At 41.6% G+C, this 24,646-nt stretch overlaps 1 protein-coding gene across 1 annotated transcript in view; it reads right to left on the bottom strand.

The window, feature by feature from the left end:
- The window catches only part of AMFR (autocrine motility factor receptor), a 1,369,298-nt gene that overhangs the window by 1,110,711 nt on the left and 233,941 nt on the right, over positions 1-24,646 (bottom strand). Inside the window, exon 4 of the mRNA XM_044081420.1 lies at positions 7,529-7,681. Within this exon, the coding sequence (XP_043937355.1) occupies positions 7,529-7,681 (153 nt within the window). The remainder of the gene's footprint in view (positions 1-7,528; positions 7,682-24,646) is intronic.

Raw genomic sequence — 24,646 nt, 5'->3', positions numbered from 1 at the left:
CCCAGAATGATACCACAGTACAAGGACAAAATGACTGACTTCAACAATTGGCTAAGCTTCTGGTGTCATTCTAAGGGGATCCAGTATCTGTCTGCCTGGGATGACATGATCGACAAACCACGATGCTTTGCCAGATAGGGCCCTGCACCGGTCGCCCTTGGGATTCCGGATACTGACTAAGGCTCTTGCCAACCCTATAGTGCCTTTTTTAGGCAAGATTCAAATGACAAATTCACCACTGTAACCAGTACAAGCAAGCAAAATCTGAGGGTAATGCTACTTAATGCTAAAAGTCTAAACCTAAAAATGCACTCACCGGAGGCACTCCTTAAAATGGAGAACATCGACATCTGTGCAGTGACAGAGACCTGTTTCAAGGCTCCAGAGAGCACCCCTGCATTACCAGGCTATAATTCATACCACACCTTTCGGCCACCTAACCTGGACCGAAGCACTAAAGGCAGAGGTGTGTCCATATTCATTAAGAATATCCACACCTCCAGGCTAGTTGCTCAGCATAATGCATCTGAGATTATCCAAGTGCAACTAACTCTGGGCAAGACCGCAATGCAAATTTAGCTTGCTACAGATCCCCCACCATGCCCCAGGATTCCCACTCCTCATTTCTTGATACACTGGAAAATATTAGGGTACAACCTACCACCCTAATAATGGGCGATTTCAACTACCCCACCATTAACTCGGAAAACTACTCATGTACCAACTCCTGTGCTCAACGTTTTCTGGAATTCATAAATTCCAATGCCTTGTATCAACTTATCCACAACTCCATCAGGGGCAGCAATATCCTAGACCTGGTCATTACCAATGTGGACAACCAGTGTTCCACACCAGAGGTCAATTCCTCGTTGGTCAGATCTGACCACAAGCAAATCACCCTAGACATCCACATCCCACCCAACATTACGGAAACCACCGTAAAAAAGTTCTCCAAAGCCAACTTCACGCTTCTTAAGACAAAAGTGGCAAACTTCACGAAACCCATGCTGACGGACAATAGAGATACGACTGCTGAATCCTATACAATTGCACTTTATAAGCACTTACACAAGTGCATGGATCGTGCAAACCCTGACAGAACCAAGATGCTATCCTCCAAAAAAAGTAAGCCAGTCTGGTGGTCCCCTGCTATAAACAAACTCTTCTACAGAAGAAAGAAACTGTTGCAAAAAAGAGTCAAATCCCATGATTGGAGGAACTCCATGGTCAGCCTCAGTAAGAAGCGGAGATCCCTCATAAAATCCTCCAAAGCTAGTTAAGAAAACAAAATTGTCACGGATTCTAAAGACAACCACAAAGCATTCTATAGCTATGTCAAGAATCTCAATGGCAACACTCAGATCTGCTCTGAGTTACAGCACAATGGCACTAAATATACAGAACCAACCGATATTGCCAACATCCTGGCAGACAGGTTCAGTGCTAACTTTACCCCTCTCTCATCCCCTAAAGGGCCCATCTCTACACCGGAAGAATCCATGGGACCTGACAACATCCCAGGCTGTGTTCTACATGAACTACAGAATGAATTGGCACCCCACCTAAGTACCATGTTCAATCATAGCCTCACCTCAGGGTTTGTGCCCATTGAATGGTGCACAGCAACGGTTATCCCACTCCACAAAGGGGGAGCCAACACGGACCCCAGGAACTACCACCCCATTAGCCTGACGAGTCTGGTCTGTAAGGCTATGGAGAGTATTATCATGGAACTTATAAACAATGACATTTGGTAATCTCCAAACTCTGGACCTACCCAGTTCGGGTTTGTAAAAGGCAGATCATGTCTCCTAAACCGGATAGACTTCTTTGAAGTGGTTACCAAAGTCGTAGATGAGGGTAAGGTGGTTCACACAGCCTATCTAGATCTCGCCAAGGCTTTTGACACCATCCCCCACTCTGGAATTATAGACAAACTCACTAAACTAGGTATAAATCCCTATGTCACAAGATGGGTTGCCAACTGGCTCACTGACAGAACCCACACTGTGAAAGTAGCAGACTCTAAATCCAACTTCAGACCAGTGACAAGTGGAGTACCACAGGATTCAGTCCTAGGTCCTCTCCTGTTTGGTATCTACTTCTCTGAAGTACAGGCTAACACAGAAGGTCTTTGGCTGACAAAGTTTGCAGATGACTGCAAACTAGGAGCCATAATCAAAACTCCTAACGATGTGGACATCCTACAAAAGGGCCTCACTGAGACAGATGCCTGTTGTCAAAGACATGGCCTCAAGCTCAATGCCAAAATGTGCACTGTCATCCCTTTTGGTAAAAGCTCTACTCATGAATTACCACATAGGCGGTAGTCTACTTAACACTGAAAGTGTGATAAGAGACCCTGGGACACAGGTGGACAGTAGTCTCTCCTTTGATAATCACAGTGCCACAGTAGTCAGGAAATCCTTCTACGTGGCACACTTCATCACAAAAGGTTTCTCATCCAGGAAAAAAGAGGTAATTGTTCCCCTCTACACATCACTCATTAGACCCATTATAGAGTACAACACCCCTTTTGGTATGTACCTCACAAGACATCTACAACAACTGGAAAGGCCACAGAAATACCTCACAAAGAGGATTACTGGCCTCAAACAGATGCCCTACGCAGACCATCTAAAAAAACTCCAGCTTTACTCTGTCGCATATCGCCTACTCAGAGGAGATCTCTGCCTAACATACAAAGCTATGTCAAACTCAGAGTTGTTGGGACATGCTCCACATAAAGACATCCCAAGGGACCTAAACCTTGTCACTACAATAAACAGAACATGCTGGAGGGACAGATTCCTGTCCCAGAGACTTCCCATACTCTGGAACAAACCACCTATCTATATCAAACAAAGCTCCTCATTAGCACTCTTCAAGAAAAATCTTGATGATTGGATGGGAGATAGGAAATTCACCCCGGGGATCACATCTGTGGCTCTGCTTGACAGGGGCACAGGAAAATAATCTTCTTGGGTGGCAAAAGAAAAGCCAGGGTATCATTTGGCTAGGCTTATATAGGCCCTAGGGCCAACAGCCTAGTACCTACCTATGAATCCAAACCCACAAACCCACAGGTTGAAGAATAAATGAAGGCAACTTCAGATCGGGGTACTTATCTTGTCTGATGACACTTCTCTCAGATGCGGACCAACTGATGCACTTGAACACAGCTACAGGCTCCATGGCAAGAAGTGTGATTTCATGAAGTAGGCTGGCTACCTTTATACCAGACTGTACAGACATTGGTCAGGGTGTCCACCATCCTGAAGAGCTGGAAGGAATTTTCTCTGGTAGTCGGGCCAGACGAAGGCTTTCATGGCAGGAAATCCCAATAGTCAGGAATGCAATAGTGAAACACGAAGAACATCTATAGAATGCTAAACAGAAAATAAGGGATTACCTCGATAATGTGCATGAGTTTAGTTGCTGTTAAGCAACTATTTTTTGATAGTAACTCTACAGCACAAAAACGTTTAGTACAGCGACTCAGGCAACACAAAGTAGAAACGGCTGTCATCAAGCTTAGGAAGCCTATAACAAGGAAGATAACAAGGGATCCTGTAGAAGTATTAGAAATATTTCTGAAACTATGAAAGTCTGTATAAAGCAGAGAAATATGGAAATCAAGAAAAGGTACAAATGGAAATGTTTATGGAAGAATTAAATATGCTAAGGCTAGAGGAAGAGGAGGCTCAATTACTAACAGTTAGGATAGGAGGAGATGACAGAAAAATGGTGATGTATAACCAATGTACAGAAAAGTCCCCAGGAATAGATGGTATTTCTGTGGAAGTTTGGAAGCTAGGAGGGAAAAAACTGAAAGATCTAGAAAGGCTTCGTTTAACAGAATTTTAACAGGAGGAAAAGTACCAACATCCTGGAAGAAAGCGGTAGTAACTGTAATACCTAAAGAGGTTAAAGATCCATTACATCCAGCTTCATACAGGCCCAATTCAACACTAAATCATCATTATAAAGTGTTTATGTCTTATTTGTCTTTTCGGCTTTTCCCAGTTAGGGGTTGCCACAGCGGAACTCCGGTCCGCTAATATGATTGGCAGTAGATTTTTATGGTGTCGAGTTGCCAGCCCGACACCCAACCTTCAGTGAAGACACGCCCATTTACGCATGTCTTTCGAACGCCACTTGACTGCGGGGAGGACATGCAGACTCCACACAGAAGGCACTCCAGCCGAGAATCGAACAGGAGAACCTCTTGCTGTGAGGCAACAATGCTACCACTGCACCACCACGGCTTAAGAATGGCAAACGTGATGCCAAAATTGATAGACAGGGGTCAATGTGGTTTTGTAGAAGGAAGGCAAACATATGACAACATCAACAGAACAGTAATGATCCAGATGGAAGCAGAATGTAAGAAAATACCACTGTTGCTGGTGGGTCTTGATGCAGAGAAAGCAATTGGCAGAGTAAGCTAGGATTTTACAAACAGAGCAATGGAAGCATTTGCCTTCCCTGATGAAATTTTAAGGCTGATTAGGATGATATATGAAGCATCGGAGGTGAAAATTGAAGTGGGTGCAGCCCTCGCTGATAATCTCTGCTTGAACAGAGGAACCAGGCACCTGTGTCCTCTCTCTCCTTTGTTATTCGCATTATATTTAGAACCAGTGGCAAAGAAAATAAGGGACTCGGAAATTCAAGGATATAATTGGTATGGTAGTCAAGAAAAGCTGGCTCTATTTGCAGATGACATTTTATACCTGACAAAACCAGAAAGGGACATTACAGTGCTGTGGAATATATTAAGACAGTTTCATTTGTTTTTTTGGGATACACATTTAATGAAGCTAAAACAAAGGTCACAGTGGTAAATTATGTATCTACATAAGAATTGGTTCAGCAATATCTATATTTATGGGGGCATGATAAAATTAAGTATTTTAGGAGTATGGATTAAAAATGATCCCCGGTGTGGCAGCTAAGGATATGTGGGAAGTGACTAAACAAAAGATAATACAAAAACTGACAAAAATGGAAGCTATGTTATATGGATATCAATAGTAGGATACAAGCAGTTAAAATGTTTTTAGTCCCTTTAGTCTTGTACACTGGTCAGGCATATTTTTATCAACCAGAGGAGAAGTTGTGGATAGCAATTAATAAAGAGTTGAAGGACTGTATTTGGGAGGGCAAGAGTCAAGTAGGGTAAGCTTATTCTTCCAATAGAACAGGACAGATTGGGATTACCCAAATTGAATGGGTATTTCCGAGCAACACAGTTAAACCTCCTACACATAGCACAAGCAGAAAACTATAATTCAAAGTGGAAAGAGATGATGAAATGGGGGGAAGCTCAATTAACAGGGAGAGACTAGGATTTTGGGTGCAGACCTTTTAAGGAGAATAAATAATAACCATACAGAATATTACATTCATAAAGTAGCAGGAGGTCTTCTAAGAATTAAGCCAATATGGGAATGGAGTAAATAGATTCTGCTGATATGGATGACTGCAATTAGCATACAGACAATAGGAAGAGGAGGCAGGAATATACTGGAGAAAACTAACAAATGAACCACGTTAATGGGAGCAAATAACTCGAGAGGGAAAGATAATAGAATGGGAAGATACCAAAAACTTATTTGGACTGCAGGCTAAAAGACTGCCTTTCATATCAACAATAAATATCAGACTATAGGCAAACAGAAAGAAATAGGGGGTCCTAAATGAAAGACCAGCACTGGTAGAGTTTTTAGCAGAATCTGGAATACAAGTTGCGGTTAGAAAGGAATAATTAGTAGGGCATATAAATGCATGATAACTATAAGAATCAATCAGAGGAGGTTAGGAAGGATTGGGAAGAGAGATTAGATAAGCAATTCACAAAGAAACAATGGGGGGATATATGTACGTCTCCCAAATGTGCAACAAAACCTAGAAAATGTAGGCTCTTTACCTGAAAGTGTTTACATAGGTATTTCTATACCTCAAGTAGACTTCAAAGAATTTTTCCTCAGACAGGCAGCAAATGTTGGAGGTGTGATGAGGAAAGAAAGAGGTAAATGGGCACATATTTTCTGGGAACGTAATGAGTTGGCAGACTTTAAAGATTCCAGTCAGACTGCTCTGTCAAAGATGCTGGGTGAGCAAACTGGAGTAACTAGGGAAATTATTTTTTGGAGCTATGATACAGATCAGAATTGTCTAAACATAGTAAGGGCTTGCCGAGTATAATTATGACAGCTGCCAAAAAAGCAATTACTAGAAAATAGAAACCAAAGTCTAACCAACTTTACTATTAGTAGCGAAGATAGTAACAAGATAAAAACTGAAACTGGGATCTTTAGAAAAGGGTAAAGCAAATTACAATTAAATGTGGGATCAATGCATGCAGAGGACCAACAAGGTTTAAAAGAAGGCAGGATACGAAAGAGCTATGTAATGGTTGACTAACAATGACTGGATATGTTAAAAGTGATGCATTATGTTTGCAGCTACAGTTATGTTGGCACAGTTTGGAATGTATAATGTTTGCAACTGAGACTGTGTTACTATGGTTTATTTTAATTTGTATAAATATATCATGGCCTATGTCATACATGACAATGTAATAAAGATGCATCTTGTTTAAAAAAAAAATTGGTACAATGACCAACATTCACAATTTGTGCACTACCTTTCATGTCAATTCATATACTTACAGTGAATGTGAATTTCAGTAACACTAATAAATCACTATGAAGCAGAATACAGAGGTAATTCTAGAATATGCTTAATAAATGCTGCCTTACTCTTTTTTTTTTTTTGTCAAGCCCCAGTACACCCAAGAAAGATTAGCTTTTTTTTTTTAAATAGTAAAACAATAAAACTTGGTGCACATTTAGAAATAATGGAAACAGGAAATGTGCTCAGGTTAATGAAAATTATTTAAGGCGCAGGCACACGCATCATAAACATGTATGATGTCAAATAAAGCCTTCTCTAATCCAGTAAACAAGATCACAGACGTTTTGACAAGATCCTCCATACACAAAAGAGCTGGTGATACCAAGCTATATAATCATTTAAGTGTATATCGAACAAGTGTAATAGCAACAATCTTCAAACATTAGGTTAAAAAAAACTCTGAAATGCACATCTTCAATAAGGCAACATTTAGTCTCATCACAGAATCTCTTTGATTCATTAACTTCATTACTCAAACTACTAATTAGAAATACCATAAATTAGAGAACAGTTCCACATACACTCAATGTTTTCTACACTGCTGATTTCAATACACAATGTACCACTGCACTTTAATAAATTTTATCTGGAATGCATGCAAAAGCAAACGTATACAAACAGCAAGAAAAAGTTAAGTGTCTAAAAAAATCATCTCTTAAAATGCTGAAGTAAATGCAATAGATTTCATTTAATTCTGCTTATTCTATACATAGTCTTTTAGGTATCTAGGCAAGCTACAAAATCTCTAACCTCTTTATATCAGTTGTTAGGAAACATTCTTTTCTAGTAACAATACAATACAGTAATTGAGGAAACAGTTTCTTACCTCTGCAGCCATAAAGGAGAGTGTGTGCATACCATGGGCATAGCCAAATATTCTACAAACTAAAGCCAGTCCACAGCAAGCCAGTAACATGGAGCCAAGTAAAGTAAGGACTCGGACATGACTATTCATAGATGTTGTAGGAGAAAAGGATAGCTGCAAAACAGAAAAGTAACTTTCAACAGCTGTTGTAAAGGCAATGATGATAAATGCTCATCATCTATATGTCTACTCACTTGTTACTTACTTCCCTATACAGTTGTAAATAAGACACAACTTATTATAGCAGATCTCTGAGGAAAGATGACTAACAGAGCATATCTGGGTTAACCCAGTCAGCTTTTACATGATCAGTCTCTTATCACTTAGGTCTCAGGAAACAGTCACCTCCTTGTATCAACATTCTGAAGATGTCGGACTGATGCACAACACTCTCCTCATGAAAAGAAATTGCTATACTTGGCACTGACTGGGGAAGCAAACATATCACAGCAAGGTTTCTTACAGTAAGAGAGAGTTTATGTGCTGACAAGCTAAGAGACCACTCACGGGATACAAGTGAACCTGTCCACAAAGTGGCCACAACAAGAATATGACTGGCTATAACAATCCAATTTGTTGATCTAGTCCATTCCCATATCATCATCAATTCTAGATGCAGTACACAAGAAAGAATTCCTTCCGGCGTGCTCATTATACCACAAACACTCCTCCAACTTGAACAGAAACTGTACTGTGCAAAAGGGAGTCCAGTAAGCATACAGAGCAAGGAAAAATCAACCTCATGCACTAACAGCTATACAGTCTTCTGTGTTTGTGACCATGCACCTTTGAGTGTCTGCCCTTGCAATGCCTCTTACTCTAAAGGCAGAGTCTTTCATGGTGACAGCCACCATAGGAGTATAGAGCTGAAACTGACTACCCAGATAGACGTGTGGAATCACCATTTCCTAGTGCTTTCTGCACGCCTTGCAAATTTTGATTTGAAAAGACAAATGATCTGTTAATTGAAACCAATGACTTGTTAAAGTCCATTACAAAACCATTATGTGAGATCTGCTGTTAGAAACCATGTGTGTAATGACTCTAGAAAGTATAGCTGCTACAAACATCAAAAGGAATACGCCTTACTGGTGGAAGAGGAAAATAAAATTTTGCAATGGAAGAAAAGGCATACACAAGTAATACACAGAAAATATCCCCCCTTAAACTAAAGACAATTTCATACCAAAGAAACTTAAAAATGCAAGTAAGGCAAAACATGACAAAGGCAATGCACAGAAAAAGGAAAACAAGGAGGACTTCATATATTTATCTATTGTACTTGTTTACCAGGTATGCTCAAATGGCTGTAGTGCCCCCCTTTCAGCAGAGACCAGGGGAGAAAAGCTTCAGATATAATCTTAGAGTACATTACAATTACAAAAACTTGCTTTGTAGGTTACAATAAAGGCAGTGAGATTGTAAAGACTTACCAACATATTGGTAGTTACAAAAATGCAGCAACCTGTCATGAAAGAATACACTTCACAATCACAACATACGTAGATAGCGGATACACTAGAAATAAATTTTGGATACATGATTCTCAGTACATGGTAGACTTTTGGATTAACTAAATCATATTACTGACTAGGAGAAGCAATATAATCAGACTTGTATGTTGCACGCATTTCTTGCCACTACACTGCACTACAGAATGCTATTTTATCTTTGAAAACATTGTAAGAGCTTGCAGCATGGGTTTTGACTTGATCCTAGGAATAATAATAAATGATCTGAGAGACAGAATTTGGAGTATCCATTACTCAAAAAATGTTTAACTTATTACAAAAGGGCTTTGTACCATCAGACTGTAAATAACCACAGCAAGCATCTATTTATGGGGGTGGTGGTAATAGTTGCAAAGTCTAGAATAATAAATATCAATAGCTCTTACAACATACTAGTGAACATTACTCAACATGGTTTTAACAGTCCACATTAACAAATCTACTACAATTCTATGATCTGGTGAGAATGGCAAATGACCTAGGGCTAATGGTGCTTGGACATACACAGTCCTTTCAAAGGCATTTAATGCCCTGCCCAAGAAGGTCCTGCACTCCATGAAGAGAAAATACATTAACCCATACATAATCTAATGGGTGCAACACTGATTAAAAACAGACTATAACTGGCTATAACAAACCAATTTGTTGATATAATCAATTCCCATTATCCTCATCACTTCTAGATGCAGTACTAAGAGGACCTTCTGAACCAAGTGTGTACTTAATGGCCGCCTGAACTGCATGCACAGCAACTACCAATGAAGAAGGAAATATTTTGAATTGCACCTATAGCTACAGAAGTATTGACAAAGTACAAACTTTCAGTGTTAAAGATTGTACTGCATTTCATTTTTCTGTCTAATTCTTTCACTGAATATAGTATCTCTCTCTCTCTCTCTCTCTCTCTCTAGTTATTTATTTTTCTATTTAATTGTTTCATAGAATACGGTGGTCTCTCTCTGTCACTGCAGTTAGTGGGGGCTATTGTGCTTCATTTCATTGATATTCAGTGTTAAACTCTTAGCCTATAGGGTTTCTCTGTATTTATAACAGAGTCACATACCTTTGAATTTATTACTGCTCAATACCAGAGTTGTTTGGCTTCTGCTACATATAGACAATCAACTGCATTACTAGCGGAGTCTTGCTTGCTGTTGTTTGATCATAATAGCCATCATATTTTTGCATTGAGGGTAAGCAAAAGAAGATTACTCCACGTGCTATCTGATCAAGCCCTTGGTGGAGCATTGAAATCCCAGAACAGTAGTTCAAAACTGTCCCCAGTCTATCTCATTTGCTCACTTAACCAAGTACAGTGAGATCATATTTTGACTTCAGACACTCCTACCAGTTCCATCTGTTAAGCTCTACCCCAGCTCTATTCCAGTCTAGTGTCACTAGCTCACTCTACCTAATAGAGAGAGAACATTTGTGAAGGGCAAGCCACTTAGGTCCTTACTTCTGAATTATCTTCTGTTTCTCCTTTCTCCCTTTCCACTTTCCAAAGGAAAAAAAAATGTCCAAGCTGTTTCCTGCCTTTCCTGCAACTAGTCTAGTCCAGATACAGATTTGCTGTAACCAGGACTGTTTATAAGCTTTTGAGCCCCCAAAGCCTTTCTGTGTTTGGAGGGAAGCTTTCTAGCTTATCAGTGGAAGTGGTAAGCACTAGGTAGCCTATCTACCACAAGAGTGGTTTCTTGCCCAGAAATTGTAGTTGACTGGCCGTTTGGGCAGTTTTTCCACCACTTTCAACCTTCTGGTTTAAAGGCTTGCATCTGCACTTGTTTCCCACCTTTCCTGTAACTAGTCTAGTCCAGATACAGATTTGCTGTACCCAGGACTGCTTGTAAGCTTCTGAGCCCAACCCCCAAGTCTTTCTGTGTTGGAGGGAAGCCTTCTAGCTTATCAGTGGGAGGATAAGCACTAGGTATCATATCTACCACAAGATCCAGGTACAGATTCTTACTTTTAGCACCTGAATTTGCTTATTCGTGCTCAGCAATTGTTCAGAACTTATTGCTAGCACTAAATAAGCTACAAATTACTACAGCACTCAATCTTCCTCTTTATCTAGAGGAAAACAGTTTTTGTACTTACTTTCCTCACTTGCTTAGAGAAAAACAGCTCTTATACTCACTTTCCTCACTTGTCTAGAGGACAGTAGTTTTTTATTCAGGTATGTCCAAGGGTCAGCTCCCAGTGTTCTCTCCTGTCTGTCTGATGAATCTGGGCATCTTGGGGCAATGTAACAATTGCCTCATGTACACAGACAACCCTCTCCTCCAACCACCCAACACCACACCCTGTGAGAGATGCACTTATCCAGCCAAATTGCAGGTAAAGCTCTCCCCAACCAAGACTGAACTTGACAGTCAAGGGGAGAAGGTAAACACTTGCACCACACCACACTCATCATATAGTCCCACTAAACCCACACCACCCAAATCCACACATAGAAACACAAAAACATTCGCGGAGGCTCTCAATAATAATATACTCAAGCAACATAGACCTCCAAAGCAGAAACGCAAGCAATCTCCACCCCCCAACACAACCCAAATGACACACAGCCCACAGACTCAGTGTGCCACTCAACCACAGCACATAAGGCAAAACAATGTACCCAACACACTAGTCATAGGTAACTCTATAGTCAGTCACACCGATGTCCCACTCGCCAGGCTAAACTAGAGAAGGTTACTGTCAGCTGCCTGTCGGGTGCCAGGATCTGATACATAACCCACGCACTCAGGTCACTCCACAACAAGAACAAATATGACTGTCACTGTCCATGTTGGTGTGAATGACCTGAGACATACCTCCCTGGACTACATGGAGACATGGAAGAGCTCTCCGATCTTGTAGCCCAGGCAGATATGACCCTAGCCCTGAGTAGCATCCTGCCATTGCTCAGAATGATACCGCAGTACAAGGACAAAATGATTGACTTCAACAATTGGCTAAGATTCTGGTGTCATTCTAAAAGGATCCAATATCTGTCTGCCTGGGACGACATGGTCGACAGACCATGATGCTTTGCCAGTGATGGCCTGCACCTGTCACCCCTGGAATTTTGGATACTGGCTAAGGCTCTTGCTGCCCCTATACTGCCTTTTTTAAGCAAAGTTCAAATGACAAATTCACCACCGTAACAGAAACAGGCAAGCAAAAACTGAGGACAATGCTACTCAATGCTAGAGTCTAAATCTCAAAATGCACTCCCTCAAGGCACTCCTTAAAATGGAGAATATCGATATCTGTGCAGTGACTGAGACCTGGTTCAAGGCTCTGGAGAGCACCCCTGCATTACCAGGCTATAACTCATACCACACTTTTCGGCCACCTCACCTGGACCAGAACACCAAAGGTGGAGGTGTGTCCATATTTATTAAGGACATCCAAACCTCCAGGCTAGCTGCTCAGCATAATGCATCCAAGGTTATCCAAGTGCAACTAACTCTGGGCAAAACTGCAAAGCAAATTGTAGCTTGCTACAGATCCCCCACCATGCCCCAGGATTCCCACTCCTCTTTTCTTGATATACTGGAAAATATTAGGGTTCAACCAAACACCCTAATAATGGGTGATTTCAACTACGAATAGGTGAATAAGCGGCCAGCACCAAGGTGTAAAAAGCACAACAAAATGAATGAATAATTATTGAACGGTCCCAAACCGGTTTCGGCAAAACTGCCTTCCTCAGTGGGAAATTAACACAAAACCAACGAAATCATGTCATTTATATTTAACAGTCCCACCGATGAACATTCAGCCTTACCAATTATGTCATCTCCCACAGCAAATACAAACACATTTAACCCAAATGATCTAACAACTAATATTCAGTGGTGTCTTCTTATAAAATAAAACTCACAAAATTTAACAAACTTTATAAATTTTATACATGATCATTTAACCCTGGTGAAAAAAGACCCCCCCCCCAACTTTATAATCCAATATTTCTCTTTTTTATTTAGGATCGAATGCCAACCCTGCCTATTACTTCTATTACCATGAATCCCATCTATAATCATAAAATAAAACTGTGCAGTACAGTGGGTAGTGCAATGTCTGTAAAATGCATTCGTCAATCGCTTATGGTGTACATCACTCTGATGCTCGTGGAGTCTGCATGTCCTCCCCGCGGTTGGGTAGCGTTCGAAAGACATGCGTGCACAAATGGGTGTGCCTTTGTTGAAGGTTGGGCGTCGAGCTGGCACCTCAGCATTTCATAAAAATCTACTGCCAATCATTAGCAGACCGCAGTTCCGCTGTGGCGACCCCTTGCCGGGAAAAAGCCGAAAGACAAACATCAACTCCGATGTTCTGACATATGAAGACGCAAAGGACGTGATGTCTGGCCTATATAAAAAGCCGAACAGGTATATGTCGCTAAATATATTACCCAGTCCGTTCCGCAGTTCCTAAGGATCTAGTATCAAAAAAGTACGGTTTTGTACCTACCACAAATGTAGATGATCGAGTGTCTTCACTGCAGCAGTCATTACACTTGGGTTATCCTGCTGTCAGGCGGTCCTGCAGTCGGCCAGAGTTCCAAAATCTTGGTCCGGTGTCTGTTGCTGTCGCTTCTTCCTTGATGTCAGTGCGCCAGGGGTATATAAGATGCAGCCGACGCCATTTTCTTCAGCTTTTCTTGCCCCAGATGTCAGGTGCCACCAAATAGGTAGGCAATATACATTGCTAATAACAGATACATAAAAAATGAAAAACAATTCCTTCAGTTACAAGCAAACACACCAAATAGGTTGTTGTAGGTAGCAAGATACAGATAAGTCCCAGGTAAGAAAGTGGGGATGGAGGGTGGGTAACCTGGACTGCAGCAGTGAAGACACTCGAACATCTACATTTCTGGTAGGTACAAAACTGTACTAAGTCCAAGTTGCTGCTTCCAAAATATCCTTGGTAGGTACTCCTCTGAGGTACGCAGCTGAAGTGGCTGCAGCTCTGGTGGAATGAGACCTGATGTTGCTAGGTACAGTTTTTCCATGTTGTGTGTAGCAGAAACGTATACAGTGCCCTATCCATTTAGAAATGGTCTGTTTTGAAATAGTTTTTCCTTGTGATCCTGCAGCATATGCTACAAACAATTGCTCAGTTTTTCTGAAGGCTTTTGTTTTGTCCAAATAGTAGCGTGGCTGTCTGTGTATGTCCAATGTATGCAGAAGTCTCTCCCCTTTATTCTGGGGATTTGGATAAAATGTTGGCAAATGAATAGTTTGGTTTAGGGCCACACTTGATACCACCTTTGGCATAAAAGTAGGGTTGGTTCTTAAAGACACCCTGTCTTGATGAAAAATGATGAAAGGTTCCACTGCCATTAGTGCCTGTAACTCTGAAACTCTTCGTGCTGAAGTTATTGCCAAGAGCAGAGCAGTTTTCCATGAGACATATTTTAATTCTGCTGAATTTGCTGGTTCAAAAGGAGGTAAAGTTAATTTCTCCAAGAAAAAGTTGAGGTCCCAAGTTGGGGCTGGAGCTCTATGGGGCGGTCTTATGTTTTTAGCCCCTCTGAGGTACTGTTTTAGCAAAGGATGCGAGAAAATTGGTAGATCTGTGTTGTAATGAGCAGAGATGGCAGAAGCGTGGATTTTAATGGGTGAAAAAGATAGGCCTTTGTCCAGCATCTCAGTCAAATATTGTAGTATCTGAGGAATATTAGGGACAAGAGGGTCAAGGCTTTGAGCCTGGTTCCAGGCACAGAATCTCTTCCACTTTCTGAGTAAGATTTCCTGGTGCTAGGCCTCCTGGCCTCCAAAATAACATCCATCACAGCTTTAGTGAGAGGTGTAGTCTGCTTTATTAAGTAATCTGCCATGCAGCCAGGTTTAATGTTTTGAGCTGGCTGTGAAGTATCTAATTGTTTTGCTGAGTCAGAAGGTGCGGAACTTGAGGTAAAATCCATGGTGGGCCCTGTGCTAAGTTCTTTAAGATTGGATACCAGTGCTGGCGCGGCCAGTCTGGGGCAATCAGGATCATTTTTGGCTTTTCTTGTCTGGCTTTTAGGAGTACCTTTGAAAGGAGAGGCAGAGGTGGAAAAGCATATACTTGTAGGTTTTTCCAGCTGAATAAGAGAGCATCCACTTTCCATGCTTGTGTGTAATAAGTCCTTGTGCAGAATTTCTGTAGCTGGCAATTCAGTTGGGAGGCAAACAGATTTATGTCCGGCCTCCACCATTTTTGTGTTATCATGCTGAATATTTGTGGATTTAATTTCCACTCATGCGGATCCATGATGTTTCTGCTTAAGTAGTCTGCCAGAGGATTTTTCTCTCCTGGCAGGAACTGTGCTTGCAGATGAACTTGAAAGGTTAGAGCTGTATTCCACAAGGTCATGGCTTGCCTGCAGAGGGGGTATGAATGAGTGTCCCCTTGCTTGTTTATGTACCACATAACTGTGGTGCTGTCTGTCTTTAGTAGTAGTTGTCCTGGATGTAGAAGGTCCTTGAAAGCTGTTAGGGCATTTTGTACAGCTAGCATCTCTTTTTGATTGATGTGAAGATGCCTTTGTTCTGCGGTCCACTTGCCCTGAATACATTTTCCTGCCATGTGTGCTCCCCAGGCGTAATCTGAAGCATCTGTTGTCAGTGTTTGACTGGCTGAGGGCTGAGTGAAAGGTTGTCCCTTGTTGAGGTGACATGCCTGTGCCCACCATCGAAACTCCTGTTGTAGGCAGGGAATGAGTGCTATTACTGTTTCCAGACTGTGACAGTGTTGAGACCAAACATTCTTTAGGTACCATTGTAATTTCCTCATATGCAGTCTGGCATATGGAATTAGTAGTATGCAAGATGCCATGAACCCCAAGGCCTGCAGAATTTTTCTTGCAGGGAGTTGGGTTTTTGTTGCCATCAATTGAAAGTATTGAGTCAGTTGTCCTTGCTTGTCTGGCGTGAGATAAGCTATCTGGGCCGTTGCATTTAAGCTGGCATCCAGGAATATTATCTCTTGTGAGGGCACTAGTTTTGACTTCTTTTCGTTTACTGTGTACCCTAGGCAAATTAGCAAGCTTTTTACAAACGCCAGATGCTTTAGAAGAATGTCCTTGTTTTCTGCTGGAATAAGGCAGTCATCCAAGTATGGGTATATATGAATTCCTTTTTGTCTGCAAAATGCAAGTACTGGTGCCAGGCATTTTGTGAAGACCCTGAGCACAGTAGATAAGCCAAAGGGCAGTGCAGAGAATTGGTAATGCATTGAACCTGCTATGAATCTGAGGTATATTCTGCAATTTTGTCTGATAGGGGCATGCAGGTATGCCTCCTTGAGGTCCAAAGTAACAAGCCAAGCCTTCTTTCCCAGCATGGGAAGAAGCTGCTGTAATGTCAACATTTTGAATTTTGGAACATCCAGGTAAGTATTTAGAGAAGAAAGGTCCAGAATGGGTCTCCAGGCTTTGTCCTTTCTGGGGACCAGAAAGAGTCTCGAGTAAAATCCTTGTCCTTGCTCCTGTGGTGGTACCTTTTGAATAGCTCTCATTTCCATGAGGGCTGTAATTTGTTTTTGAGCCTCTGCCCATTGATTTTGTGGCAGGTTTGGCATTCCTTTTAGCCTTGGTAAAGTGTGAAAGTGGAACCTGTAACCTTGAGACACAATATTCAGAACCCATTTGTCTTGGGTGATCATATGCCAATTGTGAGAAAAAAGTGCTAGTTTTCCCCCCAAGGGGGCTGCCAAGAGGAAAGTGCTTGGCAGCTGAAGGGGGAAGTCATTGGGACTGTTTCCTATAAGGTTGTGGCCTGTCTTCCCCTCCTTTTTGGGTTGATGCACCCCATTGTCGAGGTCTGTAAGAACCTTGGGGCTGAGCTCTGCCTCTTGGAAGTCTGTATCTGCCCCTTTGTGGTCTGTCTGAAACTGGAAAGGACCAATTCTTTGTAGGCCAATTTCTGCTAAATCAAGGAGGCTGAACCTGTAAGAAATCCTTCACTGTTTGCATAGATTTTGCCTTATCCTCCATTTTCTTTAATACCTCTTCTGCCTTAACTCCAAATAAAACATCCTGCTGCAAAGGTGCATCCAATAATTTTGCTTTAACATGATCAGGTAAACCTTGTTCTTTTAACCAAGCATGCCTTCGAATCACAGACCCTGTAACTGCTGCTCTACAAGAAGCCTCTAATGAGTCAAAACCACATTGCAAAGTATGTTTTCCCACTTGTTCAGCTGCATGCAAGAAATCCTGCATTTCCTTATAATCAGGATGTTCTGAATTTGGAAGCATTTTTTGTTTTAATTGAGACATTAAATATTGTTGATATTTAAGCATGTGAATCTGGCAATTTAAAGCCCTCATTGCTAAAGTTGCAGAAGTGTAAACTTTCTTCCCCCATCTGTCTAATGCTCTAGAATCCCTGTCAGAGGGAAATGGATTTTTAGCTGTGGAAGCCTTTACCCCTATGGGACCCTGGGAAATAGTTTCTGGGTCAGCAACAGGGCTTTTGTAAAGAAATTTGTGAGAGTCAGGGACTCTGTAGTATCTGTCTGGTTTGACTGGAGCAGGAGGCAAAGAATCAGGATTTAAAATGGATTCAGAGTACATATCATCCACAATGTCTAACACTGGTGGAATAGCAAGGGGTCTGTGCTGAGGCAATAAAAGAAAGTCTCTGAGCCTTTTCTTGGATTCTGAGTAATCCTGGCCCTCCCAATGGAAATGCTCCCTCATGGTATGTAAAGTTTCCCCAAAAGAGTAGTCCTCTGGAGGAGAGGCTGAAGGAATTGATTCTTCAGCATCAGAATCCTCATAGGGGGGTAAAGAGCATCCCTGATCTGAAGAGGAATCCGAAGAAATGGAAACCTGGTCAGAGGAATCATAGTCTGCATCCTGCCTAGGCCTTTTATCAGGAGGGGGATGGGAACCCCTGATCAGAGTAATTAAGTCTTCGGCCATTTTGAGCATCTGTTTCATAGGCATGGAGGCCTGCCAGGTGAATGCTGTACTTGCTTCTTTATCTTTAAAGGGGTTTTAGACTTGGCAGAAGATTTGATGGTAAGTTGAGAAGGTCTGAATACAACCTCTGAAGCCGAGGGCTGCTCAGCGGCTCCGGATCCCTCTGAAGGGTTAGTTTCGGTAGGCCCTAAATCTTGAGTATCCAGAGGCCCAGCCATCTCCACGTGGGAGTCGGAGGCAGCCTGTGGTTCTGAGGTAGCGGTCGTCAGGGGCTGCGAAGGTGCCTCACTGAAAACCGGAGAACCGGCGACTGGCCTAGAAGAGGATTTGTCGTCAGTTTTGGACCTCGGATGCCTGTCCTTGTCTTTGCGCTTTTTGTGTATCCCAGTCGTCGGTTGTTCCGACGGCATGGTATAATTGAACTTTCTGCCGAAATAATGTCGGGCAAAAATCAAACCGATGTTTAATAGTGCGCTTGTTAAATCTAGCGCAAAACTGACAACTAGTGACGTTGTGGTCTGGGCCTAGGCATAGGATACAGCAAGAATGAAAATCCTTATGAGGTATTTGCTTCCCACAAGAAATACAATTATTAACTTTTACTGACATCGGTCTGAGGCAAGAAAAAGTTTCCCCAACGGGGTACTTAGCTTTATAGAAGACTTCGGTTCTGAAATTCAAATTGAAAATCTCAGGAGTCGGCCGACCGGCACTTGCGAACTGCTTTTGCTTCGGGCACCACGCAACAAGAAAGACTGAAGAAAATGGCGTCGGCTGCATCTTATATACCCCTGGCGCACTGACATCAGGGAAGAAGCGACAGCAACCAACGCCGGACCAAGACTTTGGAACTCTGGCCGACCGTGGGATCGCCTGACGGCAGGATAACCCAAGTGTAATGACTGCAGCAGTGAAACACAATGAACATCCTGACTTGTGCTCTTACTAGTGAATTGCTTAGACTTGAATATATATTGACAAGAGGAACAGTGGCCACAAGGAAAAGTGCCCAGCAATTTGTCCTCAGTGATGGTTATTTGGTGATGCACTGCACCTCCTGTGCTGGTACGTTTAAAGTGGGAAAAATGCGATCCCAATATCTTTCCTCTCCTATATGAAAACCGACAATTGGGATCAAGTGCATGATGTAATTCATCATTGGCCATTAATATATTCCAATGTTTGGAAATAACCCTCCAAATCAAATTTATGTTAGGACCATATGTGGTTACAAATCTAATATTAGCAGATGCTGCCCTCTGTGTTTTATCTTTATAATCCAATAATTGCATCCTGTCCAATTCCGAGGCCCAATTACTAGCAGATATGATATCCTGTTGTTTATACCCCCTAACTATAAATCTAGCGATAAGATCTTGTTGAGATGCAACAATCTCCAGCATAGAACAAATTCTTTTTATACACAAGAATTGGGACTTCGGGATGTTGCGGATGGTGTGGCTCGGATGCATACTGGTGGCAAAAAAATTATACTGGGGATACTTGTGAAAACACCCGAGTTTATCACAATTTCTAATAACTGTCACATCAAGAAAATTAATTTGATGGTAATCTGAAAATAATGTGAACTCTATTCCCCATTTATTGTTGTTCAAATATTGAACAAATTCCAATAAATATTGTGTTATATAGGCCAGATTGCATCTTCGTATGTCAGGGCATCGAGTGATATACGCAATAAGTGACTGACGAATACATTATACAGACACTGCACTACCCACTTTACTGCAAAGTTCTATTTTATGATTATAGACAGGACTCATGGTAATAGAAGTAATAGGCAGGGCTGGCATTCGATCCTAAATAAAAAAAGAGAAATATTGGATTATAAAGTTGGGGGTCTTTTTTCACCGGGGTTAAACAGTCATTTATAAAATTTATAAAATTTGTTAAATTTTGAGAGTTTTATTTTATAAGAAGACAGCACTGAATATTAGTTGTTAGATCTTTTGGGTTAAATGTGTTTATTTTCTGTAGGAGATGACATAACTGGCAAGGCTGAATGTTCATGGTGGGACTGTTTTATATAAATGGCATGGTTTCATTGGTTTTTGTGTTAATTTCCCACTGAGGAAGGCAGTTTTGCCAAAACCAGTTGGGACCATTCAATAAATAATTATTTATTCATTTTGTTGTGCTTTTTATACCTTGGTGCTGGCCGTTTGTTCACCTATTCCTTGTTTGGTTTGGCCCTGCACCTGCCATACATGCAGACAACTTTCACTTTACGATTTCAACTACCCCACCATTAACTGGGAAAACTACTCATGTACCAATTCCTTTGCTCAACGCTTTTTGGAATTCATACATTCCAATGCCCTGGATCAACTTATCTACACACCCACCAGAGGCAACAATATTCTAGACCAAGTCATTACCAACATGAGTGACCGGTGTTCCACACCTGAATTCAACTCTTTGTTGGTCAGATCCGACCATAAGCTAATCACCCTAGACATATGCAACACGCCCCCACCCACCATTAAGAAAACCATGGTAAAAAATTTCTCCAAAGTCAACTTCATGCTTCTTAAGACAGAAGTGGCAAACTTCATGACACCCATGCAGATGGACAATATAGTTATGACTGCTGAACCCTACACAGATGCACTCTATAAGCACTTACACAAGTGCATGGATCATGCTATCACAAACAGAACCATGACTAATATCCTCCAAAAAAAGGAAGCCAATCTGGTGTTCCCCTGCCATAAACAAACTCTACAACAGAAGGAAGAAACTGTTGCAAAAGAGTAAAATCCCATGAGTGGAGGAGTTCCCTGGTCAGCCTCAGTAAGAAGATGAGATCCTTTATAAGATCCTCCAAAGCTAGCTATGAAAACAAAATCGCCACTGATTCTAGGGACAACCACAAAGCATTCTATAGCTATGTCAAGAATCTCAATGGCAACACCCAGATCTGCTCTGAGTTGCAGCACAACGGCATGAAAATTACAGAACCAACAGATATTGCCAATGTCTTGGCAGATAGGGTCAGTGCTAACTTTAGCCCCCTCTCACCCCCTAAAGGGCCCATAACTATACAGGAAGAATGCAGAGTCCCTGTAATCACAACTATGTAGGTAAAAGCTGCACTCTCTAAAGCCAAAAACACAGCATCCATGGGTCCGGACAACATACCAGGCTGCGTTTTATACAAACTTCAGAAATAACTGGCTCCCCACTTAAGCACCATGTTCAATCATAGTCTCACATCAGGCTTTGTGCCCACTGAATGGTGCACAGCAACAGTTATCCCACTCCACAAAAGTGGAGCCACCATTGATCCCGGGAACTTTTGCCCTATTAGCCTGACGAGCCTGGTCTGTAAGGTCATGGAACGTATCGTCATGGAACTCAAAGAAAGACACTGATAACCTCCAAACTCTGGACCCCACCCAGTTCGGATTTGTGAAAGGCAGATCATTCCTCCTGAACCTGATCGACGACTTTGAGGCAGTCACCAAAGCTGTAGAAAAGGGTAAGGTGGTTCACACAGCCTATCTTGACCTCGCCAAGGCTTTCGACACCATCCCCCATTCTGGAATTATAGCAAAATTCACTAAACTAGGTATAAATCCCTACATCACAAGATGGGTTGCCAATTGGCTCACTGACAGTACCCACACTGTAAAAGTTGCAGACTCCAAATCTGACTTCAAACCAGTGACAAGTGGAATACCACAGGGTTCAGTCCTGGGACCTCTCTTGTTTGGTATCTACTTCTATGAAGTACAGCCTAACACAGAAGGCCTTTAGCTAACAAAGTTCACAGATGACTGCAAACTAGGAGCCATAGTAGAGTCCCCAAATGATGTGGACATCCTACAGAAGGGCCTCACTGAGACAGATGCCTGGTGTCAGAGCCATGGCCTTAAGCTCAATGCCAAAAAGTGCAGTGTCATCCCCTTTGGTAAAAACTCTGTACCCATGAACTAACAAATGTGCGGCAGTCTACTTAACGCCGAATGTGTGATAAAGAGACCTGGGGACCCAGGTGGACAGTAGCCTCTCCTTTTAATAATCACATCGCCACAGTAGTCAGGAAATCCTTCTACGTGGCACACATCACAAAAGGGTTCTCATCTAGGAAAAAAGAGGTAATTGTTCCCCTCTACTCGACCCTCATTAGACCCATTATAGAGTACAATGCCCCTTTTGGAATGTACCTCACAGGACATCTATAGCAGCTGGAAAAGCCACAGATGTACCTCACAAAAAGGATTACTGGCCTCAAACAGATGCCCTACACTTACAGTCTTAAAAAAGTTCAGCTTTACTCTGTAGCATATCACCTACTCCGAGGTGATCTCTGCCCAACATATAAAGCTATGTCAAACCCAGAGTTGTTGGACATGCTACATCTAAAGAAATCCCAATCCCTCCGAGCTACACGATCTAGGGACCTAAACCTTGTCACCACAATAAACAGGACATGCTGGAGGGATAGATTCCTGTCCCAGAGACTTCCCATACTCTGGAACAAGCTACCCATCTATGTCGAGCAAAGTTCCTCATTAGCACTCTTCAAGAAAAATCTTGATAAGTGGATGTGAAATAGGAAATACACCCCAGGGATCACTTTTGTGGCTCTGCTTGACAGGGGCACAGGAAAATAAATTTCTTGGGTGGTGTAAGCCAGGGAACCTTGTTGACTAGGCTTACTTAGGCCCTTGGGCCGATAGCCTAGTACCTACCTATGAACCTATGTGACTTCAAACTTCAAAGACCTCCTGCAGTGAGCAGTTACTGGGAAAAATTTGTATCAGCATACATTACCACCTAACCAAAAGGCTGGAACTCAAGGACTAGATAAATGCAGGGGCAGTGATGGTGCAATCCTGAAGTATTTGGACACCAAGAAAGCCTAGTTTCTAAAATTACAATCAACATGATAATGCTTAGTAAAGGTGTAAAGACTGGCAAGTGGACATGGCACAAACTTCTACAACGTTTGCATTTTAAAACAGTCACAGGAAGCAGTCACACCCCTACTATATAAGATTTAACTGCATCAAAAGACTGATAACTTGCCTGATGGCAACAGTTTTTGTTTAGTGACAGCCAGCCCCTCTTTACCCACAGCAATGGTGACTAAAAGAAAGTTTGTACTTAACAATATCGCTGGATCCCTGTTATCTCATTATCATCCAGTTCAACCTTGGGGTTACTTGCTCTGACCCCAGCACCTTTTAGAAGCTGTGGATCTGTGGCTAGGACTCCTCCCCCACCTATAATTCCCTTTGTTCCCCCAAATTACCTCATATCAAGTTTGCCTGCTCATAATAAAAAAGAAATATTCTAAAGTCAGCATAAACAGAGACCTACAATATGTACCAAGAAAAAAACAACCATAATATGGGAACACCAATAAAAAAAAGTTCATTGACAAGGACCCTGGTAACATCTGTCTGTTTACAAGGAGCTCTAGATGCCAGTTTTGGAAGGTGGATGGAGAGTGGGATGTTGAAAGGGACTACAAAGATCTAGTATTATGGTAAGTACAAAACTTTTTTCAGCCAATGTTGTCTGTTTTCATCCAATTCAACCTTTGAAACACATTCCCATGCTACTAAGGACACCTGAATGGTACCAAGGAAGGATATTCCCAAGAATGGTGGAGCCAATGATGTGTGGGATCTGGATTGTGCACCCAACTTGCAGTGAGACACGGAAGAGCAAGCAGCTGCAGCACATATTTCATCAAAAGGAATTCTACTTATAAAATTAGTAGAGGTATAGCTATTGCCCTTGTTAAATAAGCCTTTGATTTGTTAAGTACAGGTTTTCCCAGCTTTTTGTACACAGACATTATACAATCAGAAAGCCATTTAAGAGTGACCTGATAAACCCTGGCTAACCTTGGCTTTGGAGAAAGAAGCAAACTTATCATATTTTCTAATTTCCTTAGTACTGTATAGATAAAACCAGAGTTGTCCATGAACCTCTAGTAAATGTAAAGTATACTCTTTCTTGAAAATTTTGCAAAGAATACTGATAGACTGATAGTTTGATTGAGATTAATTTCAGATGCCACCTTTGGCAGAAAGTTGGGATGCTTTCTCAAAGACACCCTGTCTTTACACAAGACCATATATGCAGGTTTACATGACAATGCTTCTAAATCTGAAATCCTCCTTGCGGAATTAACAGGCACCAGAAAAGGTTTTCAAAGAAAGATATTTCAAATTCTCTGTGGCTGTGGATTCAAAGAGACCCTAGTTAAGGTCTGAAGCACAACAGTAATATCCCATAACAGGGTATCTTAACAGGAAGGATCCCTTCAAAAAAGCTTTTGCAATCTTTAGGGAAGCAAAGGAATTCTGATTTTTGTCCAGTATGAAAACTGGAAATGGCTACAAACAACTTTGATGGTTGAAAAAACTGGTGCCATTTTTGAAAAGATCAGAAAGAAAATCCAGAATAGATGAAGAGGTGCTGAAAATGATTTATTCCCTTAGATGTCCAAATGGAGAACCTTTTCCACTTGCTAAGATAAAACTTTCTGTATTTGGCTTTTGTGAAGCTGATAAAATGTAGTTCACTCGAGTGAAAAGCCTGGCAAATCCAGCCATTGATAGAATAAGAGGAACCATGTGGTTATGTTCAGAGACATTAGATCCAGGCGAGGCTGCCTGG

The sequence above is a fragment of the Protopterus annectens genome, chromosome 8.part0 (genome assembly GCF_019279795.1).
Source record: "Protopterus annectens isolate FY-2018-M chromosome 8.part0, PAN1.0, whole genome shotgun sequence".
NCBI lineage: Eukaryota > Metazoa > Chordata > Ceratodontiformes > Protopteridae > Protopterus > Protopterus annectens.
This window is presented reverse-complemented; position numbering and strand designations above follow the sequence as displayed.